The sequence below is a fragment of the Brachionichthys hirsutus genome, chromosome 14 (genome assembly GCF_040956055.1).
Source record: "Brachionichthys hirsutus isolate HB-005 chromosome 14, CSIRO-AGI_Bhir_v1, whole genome shotgun sequence".
Lineage (NCBI taxonomy): Eukaryota > Metazoa > Chordata > Actinopteri > Lophiiformes > Brachionichthyidae > Brachionichthys > Brachionichthys hirsutus.
In genome coordinates this window covers 12,676,308-12,693,807 of record NC_090910.1, presented here as the reverse complement: position 1 = coordinate 12,693,807, position 17,500 = coordinate 12,676,308, and the positions used below count along the sequence as shown (strand labels likewise).

At 52.4% G+C, this 17,500-nt stretch overlaps 5 protein-coding genes and 1 non-coding gene across 6 annotated transcripts in view; 2 read left to right on the top strand and 4 right to left on the bottom strand.

Annotated features, from left to right (window-relative positions):
• Nucleotides 1–1,254, bottom strand: part of sugct (succinyl-CoA:glutarate-CoA transferase) — a 19,439-nt gene extending 18,185 nt beyond the window's left edge. Inside the window, exons 1-4 of the mRNA XM_068748113.1 lie at nucleotides 1,109–1,254; nucleotides 225–273; nucleotides 83–156; nucleotides 1–8 (exon numbers count right to left, since the gene is read on the bottom strand). The exon at nucleotides 1–8 is cut by the window's left edge and continues 78 nt beyond it. Of these exons, the coding sequence (XP_068604214.1) occupies nucleotides 1–8; nucleotides 83–156; nucleotides 225–273; nucleotides 1,109–1,232 (255 nt within the window). The 5' untranslated portion in view covers nucleotides 1,233–1,254. The remainder of the gene's footprint in view (nucleotides 9–82; nucleotides 157–224; nucleotides 274–1,108) is intronic.
• A 1,054-nt stretch (nucleotides 1,255–2,308) lies between these two features.
• LOC137904141 (NLR family CARD domain-containing protein 3-like) lies at nucleotides 2,309–7,691 on the top strand. The gene is given in 9 exon segments (XM_068748304.1): nucleotides 2,309–2,412; nucleotides 2,843–2,987; nucleotides 3,194–3,251; nucleotides 3,530–5,312; nucleotides 5,428–5,601; nucleotides 6,134–6,307; nucleotides 6,518–6,691; nucleotides 6,800–6,973; nucleotides 7,115–7,691. Coding segments are annotated over 9 exon segments (2,802 nt in total). The 3' UTR covers nucleotides 7,131–7,691.
• A 358-nt stretch (nucleotides 7,692–8,049) lies between these two features.
• On the top strand, nucleotides 8,050–9,624 carry crygn2 (crystallin, gamma N2). The gene is made up of 5 exons (XM_068748115.1): nucleotides 8,050–8,070; nucleotides 8,231–8,322; nucleotides 8,504–8,660; nucleotides 9,211–9,356; nucleotides 9,489–9,624. The coding sequence occupies exons 1-5, from the start codon at nucleotides 8,050–8,052 to the stop codon at nucleotides 9,622–9,624; spliced, it is 552 nt and encodes a 183-aa protein (XP_068604216.1).
• A 533-nt stretch (nucleotides 9,625–10,157) lies between these two features.
• On the bottom strand, nucleotides 10,158–14,721 carry nub1 (negative regulator of ubiquitin-like proteins 1). Its single transcript, XM_068748112.1, has 15 exons — nucleotides 14,680–14,721; nucleotides 13,770–13,889; nucleotides 13,453–13,620; nucleotides 13,305–13,369; nucleotides 13,047–13,111; nucleotides 12,781–12,948; nucleotides 12,624–12,712; nucleotides 12,330–12,436; nucleotides 11,859–12,045; nucleotides 11,672–11,779; nucleotides 11,455–11,607; nucleotides 11,239–11,385; nucleotides 11,100–11,156; nucleotides 10,867–11,032; nucleotides 10,158–10,584 (listed from the first exon to the last, which is right to left on the bottom strand). Exons 2-15 carry the CDS (start codon nucleotides 13,884–13,886, stop codon nucleotides 10,442–10,444), a joined length of 1,740 nt encoding a protein of 579 aa, XP_068604213.1. The 5' UTR covers nucleotides 13,887–13,889; nucleotides 14,680–14,721; the 3' UTR covers nucleotides 10,158–10,441.
• On the bottom strand, nucleotides 14,166–14,238 carry trnar-acg (transfer RNA arginine (anticodon ACG)). The gene has a single exon. It is a non-coding gene; the product is annotated as a tRNA-Arg (tRNA).
• Nucleotides 14,722–15,354: 633 nt separating the features above from the next.
• On the bottom strand, nucleotides 15,355–17,252 carry LOC137903942 (uncharacterized). The gene is made up of 3 exons (XM_068748114.1): nucleotides 17,133–17,252; nucleotides 16,283–16,487; nucleotides 15,355–15,947 (listed from the first exon to the last, which is right to left on the bottom strand). Exons 1-3 carry the CDS (start codon nucleotides 17,215–17,217, stop codon nucleotides 15,431–15,433), a joined length of 807 nt encoding a protein of 268 aa, XP_068604215.1. The 5' UTR covers nucleotides 17,218–17,252; the 3' UTR covers nucleotides 15,355–15,430.
• Between the last annotated feature and the right edge of the window lie 248 nt (nucleotides 17,253–17,500).

Genomic DNA, 17,500 nt, shown 5'->3' with positions numbered 1-17,500 from the left:
GCCGGCGCCTGTTTGGACACAACGACTCCCTGCTAGACGGGCGCCGCAGGAAGGCGCGGCGGCGGCGGCGGCGCAGACTCACCCGGTCGCTCCACCTTGATCACCTCGGCTCCCAGGTCTCCCAGGATCATGGTGGCGAAGGGACCGGCCAGGACCCTGCAGAAAGGGGGGGCTGAAACACCTGCCTGCCACCTGAAGGCTGCAGCGGCGTCCAGACGTCTCACCTCGTCAGGTCCAACACTTTGACCCCCACCAGCGGCCCGAGGTTTTCTCCTGCAGGGGGGGGGCAGTTTGTATGTTAACAGGAAAACACAAAAAGGTAAAAAGCTCATTGCACAGCGGGAATCAAAGCGAGTACTGCTCTGGGGGGGGGGGGGGGGCAGTCTTTGTCACATGTCAGAACAGATGTGTATTCTGAAAGTGTTTGATGTTGATGTAAACCAGAAAGAGTTTGTAACTTGAGACAGAGAAAATCACCGGATGTGCATCTGCTTGTGTCCCAGGCCGGTGGACAGTGTCCCAGGCCTCATGCTGGACGGGCTCTTTCCTGTCTTCAGGAAACCTGGGTTTTCTTTGGCGCTGCCAATTCAAAGAACTCATCTTGGAGACAAGGTCAGAGGGACCAGACTTTGGTTTGGACATGTCCAGAGGAGAGACGGGGACTATATCTGTAGAAGTATGCTGAGGATGGAGCTGCCAGGGAACAGGACTAGAGGACAACCCAGGAGAAGAGACATGGACGCAGTGAGGGAGGACATGAGAGTGGCTGGTGTTGGGGAGGACGATGCAAAGGACAGGGTGAGGTGGAGACCGCTGCGTTGCTATGGGGACCCCTCACGGGACAAGACGTACTAGTTGTACCTTATGTTGGGGTGTTTATCTTTGTAAAGACGGGGCTCAGAACCATTAAAGCTAAGCTAGCTGTAGCCGCCGTGGACACTTAATGAGATAAATTATTGTCACGTGTCCGTTCGGTCTCCGGTGACCGTTCCCCGGCGGTCCTTCTTCGTGGGGGGGGGGGTTTCATTGGTTAGCATCACTCGCGACTGCACGGCTAACTTTAGCCAGCTAGCTAGCTAGCTAGCTAGCGCTCGCTCCGTTACACTACCTGCTTGTGTGTTCGACGGCCGCCGTCCGGCGACCGGACACGTTACCGGGCGCAGCGGAGACAAGAAGCCAGCGGAAGAAAGAACCGGAAACCGGCCTTTCAACAGTCTGACAGGCGCTGACATCTTCGAACCGGTTTGCGTCACGTTAAACACGGCGCAACACTTCCGGGCCTCCCTTTCAAAATAATGGTGTCGCTGTGATGACGTCACCATAGTGCGATCATTTAAGTGCGGCACAAAGAATCGTACAGAAGTTGAAGTTAATTTTCTTTGTCACGTGATACGTTACTAAAAAACCAGCCATAAACTAGTGAAAATTAATAATAATTTTTTAAAAAAACGTCTTTGGAGAGCTTCTTTGCTCAGAGGGAAAGTCCAACTGAGGAGGAAGGAAAAAGAAAACTTATTTTAACAGACAAACCAGGAGTTAAAACACGGTTTATCTACAACAGCTGACTGGCTTCGTTACCTCGGTAACCAAGGGGTCAAGAAGGGTTCGGCACAGAGGGACCAAGAACCTGGATTAAAAGACAAGGATGTGGAATTCATGAAAGAAAATGGCTGAACATGAAGGACAGAAGCAATTATCGAGACCACAACTAATGGTGAGTAGGTATTGGTGTAATAGTTGTTTAATAGTTATTGCAAGTGCATAATATAAAGTTTATTGGTGAGATCATATTCCTCTTTTTTTATTTAATTACCCCCCCCCCCCCCCCCCCCCCCGCTCCCTGGCAGGAAACGGGTTGGGGGCCGCCGGTCTATATGACACAAACTGGGCTTGATGCTTCAAGGACAGTGGGATGGAACTCCCTGCTGCTGCTATGGTAACGACACACCCTACTCAAGGTCTGACTCACACAGCAGGAGGATCTCTTGTCGCGTGTTGCTCTTACCAGGTCCGAGCGCGCCTTCATACGCACCAGCTCTTTGACGCGACGTGTGAAGAATAACCTTTCTAGCCAGATGTTGGGAATAGAGCTCGGCGAGCGGCGGTGAAACCCGGAAGGCTCGGGTGGAGTCGGCGTTTCGACATCATTTCCCTGTCAAGGCGTCCGAGGCGTCCGAGTCCGTGTCCAGCTTGTCGCTGCGCACGTTTGTGTGTGAGAAACGGAGCTTACCTTTCGTCTTTCGCTCTGGACAGACTGGTTTTTCTTCTTTCTTGAAGCGACCGCTGGCGGCGTTTTCCTCTCGGGCCGATGTCAGACCAGGAGGCGAGTTGCTCAATGGAGAAGAAAGAGGATGAGCGCGTGCTGAGGCAGGCCAAGTCCATCGACGCACCATTGCACTTCTCCCTCGGACCGTAAGGCCCTGTCCACACCGCAGGGGCATCCTCTGGTGTCTCGCTCACGACATTGTAGTCAAGAAATGAAAGACAGATTTAAGAGTAATGGAAACAAGCCTCTGCATTTATGCAGTGTTTTTATTATTCCTGCTTTTATTCAAAAGCAGGAATATTCCAGAACCGGAGGAATGGGATAAGATTCCTCAGGAACCAGAAGCTGGAGTCTGGATCTGGATCAGGTTTAAGGGTCTCTCTGAGAACTGGAGTCACTGGTCATTAAGAACTGAAACAACATAGACTGATGGAGTCAGGAAAACGCTTCAGGTCTTTTGTTCTGTAAAAGGTCAGCCCGAACAGAACAGAACAGAACCATGAACCCTGTCGTTACGATGACGTCTCAACCACGCGTCACGTTAGTCCTCCATGTGTAAAACGTGTGTCTCTGCAGGGTGGAGGAGTGTTCTGGATCCATCTGTCTGTCCGACGGGGAGAGCAAAGTCTCCAAAGACGATCCTCCGAACTTCAACATTCAACCTGGACCTTCGGACCCTCGGAGCCGACACCTCCAGTAAGAAGACGGCAGCTTTCAGCTGGTCTATAGTCAAGTTGATTGGGTTTGGGGTAGTGGACCTGCAGCCATCCTGACCTAAACTCGCATAGGTTGTAAGTCGACGACCGCCAGCGCAGCACTTTGTGTCTACGGTTGTTTTAAAGTACTTAATAAATACATTTGAGATGTGAAACAGCAGCAGACTATGAATTGTGTTGAAAAGAAGACTTCCATCTCCACAGGAAGGAGGAGGACCAGTCTCATCTTTTGTGTCAGGACGTCCTGAGGGAAGTCTCACCTTGTTTGGGTTGGTCAGGAGACTCTTCCTGTCCACAGAGTCTGCTAACATCCCGACAAGGACAGCAGCTCGCCAACACCGTAAAAGGTAATGGCCTAAAACCCTCACATTTTGTTTTCCTGTTGGTCGTTGGGCCACAAGCCACAACTTCTTGTCCAACACATGGTTTCCACACCCAGTATCAAATATAGTGGACGACGGACATGGACTGGGTGTGTGGACTTCTGAATGGATGGATATGAAACAGGGTCCTTTGTCTTTGGTCTTAACAGGTTTTCTCTCAGCAGACGGGGAAGAAGTTCTGGAAGAATATAAGATCAGCCTGAGGAGGAGATATGAACGTGTGACGGAAGGAACCAATGGAACAGGAAGTGGAACCCCCCTCAACACGATCTTCACCGAGCTCTACATCACAGAGGGATGGAGTGAAGACGTCAATGCCCAACATGAAGTGTGGCAGCTCGAGACAACTTCCAGGAAGGAGATCCTCCATGATTGTCCAATCAAGTGCAACGACATCTTTAAAGCCTTACCTGACCCGCAGAGACGCATCAGAATCGTTCTGACCAACGGCGTCGCCGGGGTCGGAAAAACCTTCTCGGTGCAGAAGTTCACTCTGGACTGGGCCGAGGGTTCGGAGAACCAAGACGTCAGTCTGGTGGTTCCACTTTCGTTCAGGGAGCTGAACCTGATCCGAGGTGAGCAGTACGGTCTTCTCCAGCTGCTCCGGGTTTTCCATCCAACGTTCCAGAAGGTCACAGCAGAGAAGATAACTTTCTGGAAGCTGCTGTTCATCTTTGACGGCCTGGACGAAAGCAGACTCTCGTTGGACTTCAACAACAGGAAGGTCATTTCTGACGTCACACAGGAGTCTTCGGTCGACCAGCTGCTGACAAACCTTATCAAGGGCAATCTGCTTCCCTCAGCTCTCGTCTGGATAACTTCCAGACCTGCAGCAGCCAATCGGATCCCTCCGAAATATGTGGACCGGGTAACAGAAGTACGAGGCTTCATTGACCACCAGAAGGAGGAGTACTTCAGGAGGAGGTTCAGTGACGAAGAGCAGTTCCAAAGAATCTTTTCTCATATCAAGGCATCCAGGAGCCTCCACATCATGTGTCAAATCCCAGTCTTCTGCTGGATCGCTGCTGCGGTTCTGGACCACATGTCGACCACAGACCTGGGAGGAGAGCTGCCCAAGACCCTAACTGAGATGTACTCACACTTCCTGCTGGTCCTGATAAAGAGGAAGCAGCAAGGATATGGTGGAGGACAAGAGACGAGTCCACAGGAGCTGATGGAGGCTGAGCGAGAGCTTCTTCTGAAACTGGGGAGGTTGGCCTTTGAACATCTGGACAAAGGAGACATCATGTTCTACCAAGAAGACCTGGAGCGCTGTGGTCTTGATGTCTCAGAGGCCGTGGTGTCCTCAGGACTTTGTACAGAGATCTTCAACACAGAGTGTGTCCTCCACCAGAAAACCATCTACAGTTTTGTCCATCTGAGCATTCAGGAGTTCCTGGCTGCGGTCTACGTGATCCACGGCTACACCAGCAAGGACACACCGCTGCTCAAGGCCTTCCTGGGAAGAAGACAGGTTGATATAACTCTGGATGTTTTTCTGAAAAGATCAATGGAGAAATCCCTTGAAAATAAAAATGGTCACTTGGACCTGTTGGTCCGCTTCCTTCATGGCCTGACGTTGGAGTCCAACCAGAGACTCTTAGATGGCCTGCTTGGACAGATGGACAACAGTCCGAAAGTCATCCAGAGAGCCATCACCTACCTGAGGGAGATGAACAGTGACAATATCTCTCCTGACAGGAGCATCAACATCTTCCACTGCCTGATGGAGCTGGAAGACAAATCAGTCCATCAGCAGATCAAAGCCTTCCTGTCGTTGGCGAACATGTCAGAGAAGAGACTCTCAGAGATCCACTGCTCAGCTCTGGTCTACATGCAGCAGACGTCAGAGGAAGTTCTGGATGAGCTGGACCTGGGGAACTACAACACGTCACGGGAGGGACGGCAAAGACTGATTCCAGTCGTGAGGAATTGCAGAAAGGCTGTGTAAGTCCAGAGGGGAGTAGACAACTGTCCAGGGAAAACGGATAAACGAACTCAAGCAATCACAGAACCTGCTTTTCCTCCTCTTTTTCTCATCCTTCGTTCTCTTTGCCGACAGGCTTCCTTATCTTGGACTCTCAGATATTCACTGTGAAGTCGTGGCCTCAGCTCTGAAGTCAAACCCCTCCCACCTGAGACAGTTGTACCTGGATGGAAACAGCCTGGCGGAATCAACCGTGAAGCTGCTGACTGTTGGACTGCAGAGTCCGAACTGTCAACTGGAGACTCTGAGGTCAGTTCATACAGGAAATAGGACGACGGTAGCGTCTCATCACCGGCCTGTCCCAGCAGGCTGCCAATCCCTCAATCCTTGTTGGTTACCCAAAAACACTGGCTACACCCGCTCTGTCGCCATAGCGCCAGGTCTGGCCTCCGACCGGGCCTTCAGGTCACCCACCTGACTCCTGTGTATATCCTGTTACCCAGCCCTTGGGTATCTGATTGGTCAGTAGTTGCAAACCCCTTTGACTCCATGGATTCCGTGTTTCCCCTCCGTTTGAGCTCCTGCACTTGCCTCATGCTTTCTGGAAATGTTCCTGATGGTAGTTTCTTGTTAGTTCACTTTGTGCCTGTCCTTTAGATATCCTGTTGTGTTGTCTGTACTTGGGTCTCTGAATGCTACATTTGGTGCCACACCTTTGTAAACGGGGTCCAGATTGGAAAAATCCTGAAGAATGATAAATAGTCCTAGTTTTTCAATTCTATTTTCCCGTCAGAACACAGGAAACTTTTACGTAATCACTTCATGATATGTCTTTATTCAGTTGGACATACTGCAATTTATCAGCGGCCAGCTGCTTGTCCCTGGCCTCAGCTCTGAAGTCCAACCCGTCCCACCTGAGAGAACTGGACCTGGGAAACAACGATCTGCAGGACTCAGGAGTGAAGTCTCTGTCTGGTTTTCTGGAGAGTCCAGAGTGCAAACTGGAGGTTCTGAGGTCAGACGTCTTTCTTACTTTCATCCTGATAGTCAGAATTCTCTCATGATGACGATACCGCCGACCATTTGGATGGACAATTCGATTTCAAAGTCCATGCTGACATCTTTTAACGTCAACAGAGGTTAAAAGGGGCGGGTCATGGAGCAGCAAAGCTAAACAGCCGTGCAGGTTTCAAGAAGGAACTCATGTTGTGCGTTCTTTATTCAGTTTAATGGATTGCAGCTTGTCAGAGGCCAGCTGCTTGTCCCTGGCCTCAGCTCTGAAGTCCAACCCGTCCCACCTGAGAGAACTGGACCTGAGGTACAACAAGCTGCAGGACTCCGGAGTGAAGTCTCTGCCTGGTTTTCTGGAGAGTCCAGAGTGCAAACTGGAGGTTCTGAGGTTGGTTCCCTGGCTGTCTCCACATTAGTCTGTTACTGATTGGACGAATTAGAGCCAGAACCTGAACACATTGGACTGGATAATTACTGGCTTTTTATCTCCGTCCAGACTCAGTCACTGCGGTTTATCAGCGGTCAGCTGCTTGTCTCTGGCCTCAGCTCTGAGGTCCAACCCGTCCCACCTGAGAGAACTGGACCTGAGTGACAACCACCTCCAGCGCCCAGACCTGGACCCCCTGTTTCACCTTGTGGACAGTCAGGACTGTAAACTGCAGACTCTGAGGTCAGTGGAGGGTCGCCGTCACATTGAGTAACTCATGTTTGTAACCTCAGAGTATTCAGCCGTGATGCATTCAGGGACTCTCAGCGGCTCAGCGGAAGCACCACTGAGTAAAGACGGATCCCTCCTGTCTTCTTTCATCAGATGGGAACCGCAGTGAGTCTCAGGGAGGGGGAGGTGCGAGGAGCAGCGTCATTGGGGGTGTGGAGAGGAGCTAACTGGGACGGAGGGACCCGCTCTGACATCATTACGTGGACACGCCCAGGAAGTGACTGAGCCACCAACCAATTATCTGCAGCCTTTTTACTGCGATTAAAGACCGTTTGTTTGTTTGTTTATTTACTCGTGATTCGGTGTGGACCTTTTCTCCACAGTGGCTCTGATCCAGAGACTCCACCCCTGCCTGCCTCTGTATCTATCAGGATCAGATCTGATCTGGGGTCAGTCTGGATCTATGATTTCTCACAGGAGGGAATTTTCTGTCAATAATCAATATAACATTCTAGATCACCAAATCCAGAATAGCACTTGCATCCGGATCAGACTGCGTCTGATGGTGATGTCATCCGGTCATTCTGGTAAATGTCCCTCAGTGCTGATGAATCCATTAGACCTTCTGGATCCCGAGAATGATCCGGATCGCCACCGGGATCCATTTGAGGGATCGAACATATGTTCTAGCTTTCCAATGAAATTATGATTTTGTGAGTCCCTACACAAAAGGTGAATAAAATAATGTCTGAATTAAAGGCTGGGTCTTTGTCTTTGAACCCGATTGGTTCGGGGGCTCCTCCTGGGGCTGAGGTGAGCTCTCTAAAGTCTGGCATGCGGCGTGCCTGACCCTGGAACGCTCGGGCCCAGCACTTTCTGTTGATTCGACGCGCACCCGGCAGAATCAGCAGACACGGCGGGATGAAGGGAAAGTGGCGAGGCAGCAGAAACTCCTAAAGCCCCGTCTTTTGTCCAGCCTGTCGGGACCTCGCCCCCCCGCTGCCATATATATCGGCGGGTCCAACTTTTTCTCTGTTACACCGTGTATGTGATTGTGGACCAGGTTGGACACCATCCAGCAGGTGAAGATGTCTCAGTACTCTGGAAAGGTAAGTGAAGCCAACGGATCCTCTGATGGGCGACTCGGGAACGTCGACTCTCCGGCTGTCGTACATTTAAAGAAAATAATCCAACGGCCTCCGGGGGAGAGGCGAGGCGTTTGGCTTCAGGCCCAGCCACCAATAATTATATCTGTACTTCCTCCTCCAGATTGCCTTCTACGAGGGGAAATGCTTCACCGGCAGGAAGCTGGAGGTCAGAGGAGACTGTGACAACTTCCAGGACCGTGGCTTCATGAACAGGTGAGAGGAGGACGGCGCTCAGGTGAACAGAACTCTGGGTCCAGAGGATGATGGACGGTCGTGGACAATACGTGACAGATTCACGTTGCAGTTCTGTGTTTATTCTTTCCTGAGCTAGTAGCTAGTGACATGCTAACCCTGCTGTCACGTTGAGTTCTCCTCATGCCGACTTCGTTGTCAGGGTGAACTCCATCCGTGTGGAGAGCGGAGCCTGGGTCTGCTACGACCACCCTGACTTCAAGGGCCAGCAGTACATCCTGGAGCACGGCGAGTACCCAGAATTCCAACGGTGGAACTCCCACAATGACCACATGGGCTCCTGCAAGCCCGTCCGCATGGTAAACCTTCCGGATGAGCTTTACGTGGATACTTCAGCTTGTTCGTAGTCCTCAGAGGGTAAACCCCAACTTCCCATTGATCTAGCTGGAGCCGCACAGGAGCTAACGTAATCGCTGTCCTCGCCGTGTTAGGGACTGACGCACTGAGCTCCTTTCATTGGATAATATTAGCTTAGCATTAGCCTCAACACACAGCCAGCTAGGAATACCACTTGAAATTCATGAGCCGAGTCAGTACTACAGTTATGCTGTACTAGTACTACATTATGCTGCCTTTTCTGGTCATCTTGACATTTTAATGCCAGACACTGACGATGCTACCGGGCACTTTATTTTTATAATTATAATTATGTTTCAGTATAAAACACATTTGGTGATTTATACTGAGACATATTGATTCTACGGGAAGAGCAGAGTACCCGGAAGAGGTACCAATAGCAGGTTCTTGCTGCAGCGCCCCCACACTGCGTCCATGGTGGAGCGTTATAAACGACGTGTTGTAACTACTGTGTCGTAAACATCGCCTCCTTACCTGTGGTCCTCCCGCCAGCACGGCGAGCACTACCGCATCGAGCTGTTCGAGGCCTGCAACTTCTCCGGGCAGTGCGTGGAGATCTGCGACGACTGTCCCTTCCTGCAGAGCCGCGGCTTCTCCAAGAACTGCATCAACTCCGTCAAGGTCTACGGAGACGGAGCGTGAGTTCAGAACCGTTCGGAGAAGCATCCCGGCCACCATTCTGACGGCCCGGTCTGGTCCTGCTTGGGTTGCGTTTTGACCCCCTGTGACACGTCCCAACAGTTAATGTCCTCGTTTGCCTCCGTCTTCAGCTGGGTGATGTACGAGGAGCCGAACTTCCGTGGTCGCATGTACATCGTGGAGCGCGGAGACTACTGCAGCCACAACGAGTGGCAGGCCCAGAACCCCAACGTCCAGTCCATCCGCAGGGTCGTCAACTACTTCTAGACCCCCCCTCCGTGAATTTAACCACAGCTGCCATCATGTACAATAAATAAACACAGATGAAGATAAAAAAACACATTTTTTATCAAACCGTTTGTGTTGTTTTGTGTTTTTATAGCGCGCAACAGTCCAGAACTTGCTGCTATGTCAAGGAGGTTCTGTTGCTAAATAGCTTAGCTAGCCGAGCTAGCCTGGCTAGCAGACACATTTGAACAACCCACCTTCGAAGGAATAAACAGCGGGGGTCTCTGGACCGGCAGACCCATCCCGGCGGACAACGGAACCGAACCCGTCACTTCCTTTATCCGAGTACGGACGTCATATCTTCGCGCGCTTTTCTCAGCTACTTCCGGATTCTCTCTCCGAGGCGGCCGCGCGCGTCTTTAAGAAACGTCATCAGATCGGAAAAGAAGCTCAGAGCGGCTTCAATGGAAATCACGATTTATTAAATATATATGCTGCAGGAAATATGAAACGACTTCAAGAGAAAATGTAAGAAAACATTTCCTTAAAAACACAAACCATAAAAACGAGCATTTAATGAAACAGATTTATTCCGTTTGGCTTCACACAAATATCCGTCCATTAACATCAAAACAAAAACAACGAGAGATGAGTTTAGAGACAAACAGAACGTTCTCTTCCTTTATTGGCTCCGTCAACGTGAGACGACGGGCAGGGATCAATAATAATCAAACTCGCTAACACAGACAGCGTTGTCGTGACAACAACAGAAGTAAAAGGTAAGAAGAAGGGCTCTCTGAAACACGGCTTCCTTCGCTTTGATCCCCCTCACTGAAGCTGAAACGCCATCGCGCCGTCACACGGTGGGCGTGGCCTCCCTGTGCAGGTAGCCCCTGATGGTGGCGATGAGCTCGCTCTCCTCCTCCAGCGTCAGGTCCAGGTAGTCCTCCTCGTGATGGGAGATGTCCTCCAACACCTCCTTCACCAGCTCGTTGTCCTCTGAGGGGGGGGGACATTGTGGACGTTATGAACTTTGGTTTAACGCCCCCGAAGGCTACGACATTATTCTGCCACTAGTTGATAGTAACTAGTAATAACTCATCAATAACTAGTCGATAGCAGCAGCAGCAACAGGAACTGTCGGGCCGGGGTGCGTCTCCTGCTCAGGTACCAGGAGCAGCGAGGCCCCGCCCATCTCTAGAGAAGCTCCTCCTCCTCTCACTGAGAAATGCTGTTGATCTGGCGTCGAAGACAGGAGAGAACCGGCGTGACATGTCTGACCTGCGGAGTTGGAGGAGGTGCCGGGCTCCTCGGAGGAGGTGGAGGGCGGGGACACGGACAGGACGCCCTGGTTGTCGAGCAGCAGCTGAGCGGCCGATTGGACGTCTCCTCCCGTCAGCCTGAGGGCCGCCTCGGAGGCGTGGCGCTGAAAGCCCAGGTAAAGCAGCTGCAGGGACACAGGTGAGTCGGGGACGTTGTCCCTCCCAGCGGGCCTGCTACTCTACTCCACATACCTGCTCCAGCTTCTCTGGCTCCGCCCCCTCGGCGTTGTGACCGCTGTCCAGCAGGACCTGCAGACGACACAGACACCACCTGAGGTCAGAACCCAGCACCTGCTGCTCCCCGGAGGAGGAGACGTGGCGAGGCACTGACTCCGTAAGCCCTGTCCACGTCTCCGTCGGCGAGCTGCAGCGCTCGGCCGGCGTCCCTCCTGGAGAAGCCCAGCTCAGCGAGGGCGGCGACGGCCTTCATCCTGCTCCTCCTCTTCAGCCGCTCCCTCTGCTTCAGCTCCTCTCGCTCCTGGTGGACACAAACGCGAGACGAAGCTGAGTCCCGCTCACCTCCTCCCGGCCGAGACGGGCGCCGCACCTGTCTCTGGTTGCTGATGTGGACGGCGGCCTCCTGGGCGTCTCCCCGGCAGGCTCTGAGGCCGAGGCGGACCTCCCTCTCGCTGAAGCCCAGCGCCATCAGCTGGGACGTCTTCTCCGAGTCCAGAGACAGACGGCTGTAGAGGGACTCCACCTGGACACCAAGGGGACGCTTCATCCAGCAGCCGGGGACACCGTCACTCTGATGCAGGACTTACTTTGGACATCTGGAGACGGGCCTGAGCGTCGTTTCCTTCGATGTAGGAGAGGAGACTCTGGAGGAGGTGCAGCCGGAGAAACAGCACCTCCTCTTTGCCTGTGTTGCCCTGACGACAACACAGAGCATTAAATCTGCATGGCGTCTCCCAGCGTCTGTCCCCCCATGTGTCCCCCCGTGTGTCTCACCTTGATCGTGAGCAGCCTCTGCTGATGTTCTCCGTAGCACCTCAGGAAGCCGTCCTCGGCCCGCTGCAGGCGGCTGCGTCCGTCCTCCAGGCAGGACAGCGCCTCCAGCGCTCGGTAGCACCAGACGATGTCCAGCTGCAGGACGGCGTCGTTGTCCACGGAGCCGAGCAGCGCCGAGCCGCATTTACTGCACGCAGCCAGACTGTGGTTAACGCTACGCTAAGCCGTTAGCTGAGATCAGTGTCAGAGGTCAGAGGTCAGCGATGCTAACAATGGAAATGGATGAGACATCTCAGTCAGCTAGCATTCGGAAGCTAAATGCTAAAGCTAGCCGGGGTCTACCTGCAGCAGATGAGCTAGCATTCGGAAGCTAAATGCTAAAGCTAACCGGGGTCTACCTGAAGTGCTGGTCGGCCTGCAGCAGGTGAGCTAGCATTCGGAAGCTAAATGCTAAAGCTAACCGGGGTCTACCTGAAGTGCTGGTCGGCCTGCAGCAGGTGAGGCAGAGCGCCGTCAAACTGCTTCTTCTTCATCAGAGAACGACCTTTCTCATGGAAACCCATGGCCAGGATGAGAGCCTGCCCCCCCCCCCCCCACACACGCACACACGCACACACACACACACACACACACACCTCAGTGAGTCCGTTTATGATGCATTCAGGATTAGCTGGTAAATCGGAGCTCCAGACTAAACACAAATCTTTTTGTGGTCTGTCCCGTTTCCGGTTGGGGGGGCGGGGCGGGGGGGGGCGGGCTCCCTACCTTCTTCTCCGCGTGGGGAATCTTCAGGGCGTTTCCTTTCTGGTCAGCGATCTCCAGGAAGGGCGTGGTGGCCGGATCCTCACTGCCGTCTGACGGGCACAGAGACGGCGCTCACACGTCTGCGCCCGGCTGGACGCCCCCCCCCCCCCCCTCGTACCTCTCTCAGACAGGATCTGGAAGCCCTTGTGGGTCCTCTGGACGCTCTGGCTCTGCTGCTTCATCTTCTCCTCCTCCTCGCTCACCTGCTGCTTCCACTCCCCATCGCTGACCTTCAGCACCATCAGCTTGCTGTGGTTGTTCACGCCCTGCTGGTCCAGACGCCGGTCTGACACGCACACGCACACGCACACACACACACGCACACACACACACAGCTGAGCTGCAGCCCGGCTGCTCGTCCTACCTGCCGGCCCCGGGACTCACCTGCAGCCAGAGTCCTCCCACTGAGGATCAGCTTGATGTGTTTGAGGCCGTGCTGCTCTCCAATCCTGCAGCAGAGGGAGACACCATCAACACTGGACCTCTGTGCGTGTGTGTGTGTGCATGTGCATGTGTGTGTGTGTGCGTGCGTGCATGTGTGTGTGTGTGTGCCTGTGTGCATGTGCATGTGTGTGTGTGTGCGTGCGTGTGTGTGTGTGCGTGTGTGCATGTGCATGTGTGTGTGTGTGCGTGCGTGCGTACCTGTCCGCCACCTCCTGAACAGAAACGTCCAGCCTCGTCTCCAGGTGGCTCTTTGTCTTGTGGTCCTGAAAGCAGCAGCTGTCAGTCACCGGCCCCGCCCCCCGCCCCGCCCCCCCGCCCCGCCCCGCCCCCGCGTGCCGCTCCTCACCTTCCTGCTGTCTCTGGGCAGCAGCAGCTCCAGCGTGGCGACGCCCGTCTCCCTGAACGCCTCGTTTCCTTTCCCCCTCGCCACCGCCTGCAGGCGGATGGACTCCAGGGCTCCGCCCACCTCCGTCACCGACAGACCCAGCAGAGGGGCGTAGCGCGCCGCCAGCTCCTGGCGAAAGCAGCGCACGCATCAGGACCGACCGTCTCCCCGTGGGGACGGACGGAGACGGTCACAGAAATCATCGTCTACAGCTTCTTGGATCTGCATCAAAGAGTACTTTGAAGTTACTGGGGCAGGGCGGTTCTGAGGGGGCTGACCTCCATGTGGCGCCGACCCGGCTGGTTGCCGTCGTCGGTGAACGGGGCGTTCCACAGCTGGACCCTGTCCTGCTTCAGCCGGTTCTTCAGCTTAGCCTCCGTGTTCACCGCCGCCATCGTCTGAAATCACCAAACAGGAGGGGGGGGGGGGGCACGGGAATCCGGATCACTCTCAGAATTTAATGAGATCAAAGTCAGACCCATCTTCAGATTATTATTAATAAAGATCCAGTAATCAGTAATCCTGCTAATAAACAAACAAACAACATTTGGTTGATATCCCTGAAGTATAAATATTTGTCTGTAGAGCAGTAATGTGTACTTCTACTGCTCTCTGTTGTGTATTACATCCCGTCTGGAATAAAAGGCTCCGTTTCCTCCAGACATGAAAAAGGTCGAGCTAGCCAGGAGTCGAACCTAGAATCTTCTGATCCGTAGTCAGACGCGTCATCCATTGCGCCACTAGCCCTACACAGAGACCCGCGCAGCGGCTTAGCTATACAAGGGTAAGCCACGCCCGCCCCGAGCTACGTCACGCCTCGTCCGAGTCGTTTCCCCAAGCGGAGCCTTAAATAAAAATCCTGGAAAAGGAATGTATAAAAAATCTAGTAGCTAGCTAGCTAACAGTTAGCTAGTTTGTAGATTAATGCGTAAATAAGTAGTTTAAATTATTAAATGAACTACAATGCTCAGCTAAATATTGTTAGACGACATGGATGATGTCATTAAAACCACAAACGAAGTTTTATGGTCAGTGACGTAGTTTGTCCTCATTGAGACGGCCACTAACCAGCTAACGTTTAGCTACAGCTAAATTAGCCGACGTGTTTTCGCACCCTTAAAAAGCGAACTCTAATCGTCACTATCTTTTTTTATTAATTACGATGAGGAGGCGAAGCTTCCCGGTTACCTGAACGCGGAGGACACGGTGACGAAGCGCCGCTGAATTCCGTTCAGCTCGATGACGTAGTTCCTGTACGCGACGCCCCGCCTCCCGTCATGCAATAAGGCGTTGAGAGCGCGAACAGGAGGTCTCACTCTGACCACGTTTCCGTGACCCGGGAACGTAACACGACGTCTAAGGAATCAAGCGAAGAGCTCGTCGTGGCGTCACTGCATCGAGGCAACGTTTGTTGTGTAAACGATCTTTGTGTCACTGTCAGCGCCTCGTGCGGAACTAAAAGACAACAATAAAACAAAACACAATTAAAATGTAAAAAAATAAAATATATTGTAAAATGAATCGAATCGAATAAATAAATACAAGTTCTTCTTTTAAAATCCTGGTTGTTGAAGCGGTTTGATAAAGTTGATCAAATGTTTTTCTGCTCCAGTTTTAACAGTGCTTTTTACTTTTGATTACATTTTTCCATTTCGTTTGGTGATGAATAAGAATATAAGTCTTACTCCATAAGTCCAAATAAACAAATAACAGCACACAACTGAGTTTTACATCCTGTATTTAAACCCTGAGCGGACCACAAAGCAAAGAAACACAATATACAAGCAAGAACACATAAAAAGTTGAAACAAACATGTTTTTAATATCAATGAATTTAAACCAGCTGCTACCTGGAAGACCCAATCAGAGCCCGTCTAACATTCACACCCAATCAGAACCCTTCTAACATTCACACCCAATCAGAACCGTATCAGGGCTGTCAGAATGAGGAGTACATTCCCAGCCTCTTGGCGGCCTCAGAGATCCTTGGAGTCTTCCTGTTGGGGAACGGGTGATAGTTCTGGGTCTGGTAGGCCCCCCCGGACGAGGAACCCAACCCTCCGACACTCAGCTGCCTGGTCAGCCTGAGGGAGGGGGTCGTGAACTTCCCGGAGCCCCTCCAGGTGGAGGTGCTGGTGCTGGAGTCTCCGTGGGGGCAGCTGATGCACGCCACAGGGGCGGCGCTTTCATCAGAGCTGCTGAAAGAGCCGCCAGGAGGATCCTGTCTGGGTCCGTCAGCAGGTTCCGAGATAGAAGCCTGGTTTGGACACGCCTTCTCCAGAGGTCCTCTGGATCTGCAGCAGGATTCAGCACCCGGGTCTCCTCTGGACGGGTCTGTCTGGTCTGGTTCTTCGTTCCCGTGGGGGGGAGGCGTGGCTCTGGAGCTGCTCAGAGACTCGGACCTGGACTCTTCGTCCGGCCGTGAGCTGACGGCGTCCGTGGACGACGAGCATCGTCTGGAGAGGGAAGAGCACGGAGACGACAGTCAGTCACGACTTCCTGTTTCTTCTTCTTCTCAGCATGGATTCATCTACAAAGGTCTGAACGCTTTGTTGAACCTTGTGTGGCGCCTCTGACCTTCATCGGGCCCCGAGCACTAAGCCCTGGATCGGCCCCGGGGACTCTGAGGGACTAGGAACCGAGCACCAATCAGCGTGATCGAATGCAAGGAGCTACATTAGTCAGCAGGAACACCTCAGCTCCAGCGTTCCCTCATCTGATCTCCTCCTACGCCAAAAACTCGTCTTCATCAGAGAGGAAAAGGTAAGTGGAGCGCCCTCTGGTGACTGACCGGGAGGAGCCGGACGCCGTCAGCTGACTCATCGCTCCAGGAAACAGACGCTTGTGGAGGCCGAGGTGGACGTGCCAGGGGTCGGAGCTCATCGGGTCCGGGTCAAAGGTCAATGCTGGAAGTGGGCCTGTGACTGGTTCCCATGGTGACGTCAAGCCCTGAGTGACAGGGACGATGTTGACAGCCTCCGACAGCTGCTCTGATACTGTAGATAGAGGAAGTACACCAGAAAGTACAATTACACGGAAATGTACCTCACACAAGTAAAAACTGACAGGAAGTTTTGCTGTTTGGCCTTCAGTATAAAAATCCTGAATCGGTACAGAATTTAAAGAAATGTTTTGGACTGAACAACATTTAGAAAATGCCCTTTCACTATTAGTTAATGTACGAATTAAAACCTGGACGTTGTTGCTTTCCTCTATAAGAAACAACAGCTGCACTTATTCTAAATCAATAAAGTCCAACGCCATTTCTCCATCAGTAACTTTAACTACACGCTACAGATAATACTTGTGTACTTAATAATATTCTAAATACTTATTCCGTGTGATATTTATAGTGAAGAACTTTGGCGGCGCACGCAGTTCGACTCTGACTGTGCTTTTATTCTGAAATGCAAGCCGGAAGTTGCGATCGTATGTCCGCTAGTTCGTTCCTGAAAGGCTAAATAAACATTTTCACGACTATAAACACGACATTTAGTCCTCGAAACGAAACGTGTTCCCCACAGACTCTCGGGATTCTGGACTTTCGCCGTTAAAACGAATCATTTGGTTATTTTAACTTTAACTTGAACTTTCCACGCGCGAGTCTGACTCGTTCACAGGAAACACCTGTCTGAGCTCACCTGTCCTGAACAGAAGCACCTGAGTGTGTCTTCTCTGCTTCTCCTTGGTGGACCTGTACTGTTCTCTGAGCAGAGCGATGTCCATGTTCCTCCTGCTCTCCTCTCCTCTCTTCCTCCTCTTCCTCCTCCTTCCTCCTCCTTCCTCCTCCCTGTCTGTCACGCGCCTCTCCTTCCTGATCCCTGCAGGAGGAGGACACGCGCTGACGTCCGGACATGGACACCGCAAAAAGCGTTTCCACCCGCAGGTAGAGGGCGGGATCAAAGATCACCATGACAACGGAACGCTGAGAAACTCCTTTTATAACAGATAGAATTCATCCTGCTGAGGAAATATCTCCACGATCACTTTTTAAAAGCTTGAGTTACTT

Excerpts from the sequence above, each read along its gene's own strand:
- crygn2 (XM_068748115.1), top strand. The coding sequence starts at position 8,050 with ATGTCTCAGTACTCTGGAAAG. Across the intron at positions 8,661-9,210 it reads CCTGCAAGCCCGTCCGCATG|CACGGCGAGCACTACCGCAT; the intron begins GTAAACCTTCCG and ends TCCTCCCGCCAG. Across the intron at positions 9,357-9,488 it reads AAGGTCTACGGAGACGGAGC|CTGGGTGATGTACGAGGAGC; the intron begins GTGAGTTCAGAA and ends CTCCGTCTTCAG.
- nub1 (XM_068748112.1), bottom strand. The coding sequence starts at position 13,886 with ATGGCGGCGGTGAACACGGAGGCTAAGCTGAAGAACCGGCTGAAGCAG. Across the intron at positions 11,386-11,454 it reads ACATCAGCAACCAGAGACAG|GAGCGAGAGGAGCTGAAGCA; the intron begins GTGCGGCGCCCG and ends TGTGTCCACCAG. Across the intron at positions 10,585-10,866 it reads CACCTCCTCCAACTCCGCAG|AGGACAACGAGCTGGTGAAG; the intron begins GTCAGACATGTC and ends CCCCCCCCTCAG.
- LOC137903942 (XM_068748114.1), bottom strand. The coding sequence starts at position 17,217 with ATGGACATCGCTCTGCTCAGAGAACAGTACAGGTCCACCAAGGAGAAG. Across the intron at positions 16,488-17,132 it reads GGTGCTTCTGTTCAGGACAG|TATCAGAGCAGCTGTCGGAG; the intron begins GTGAGCTCAGAC and ends CTCTATCTACAG. Across the intron at positions 15,948-16,282 it reads ACGGCGTCCGGCTCCTCCCG|ACGATGCTCGTCGTCCACGG; the intron begins GTCAGTCACCAG and ends TTCCCTCTCCAG.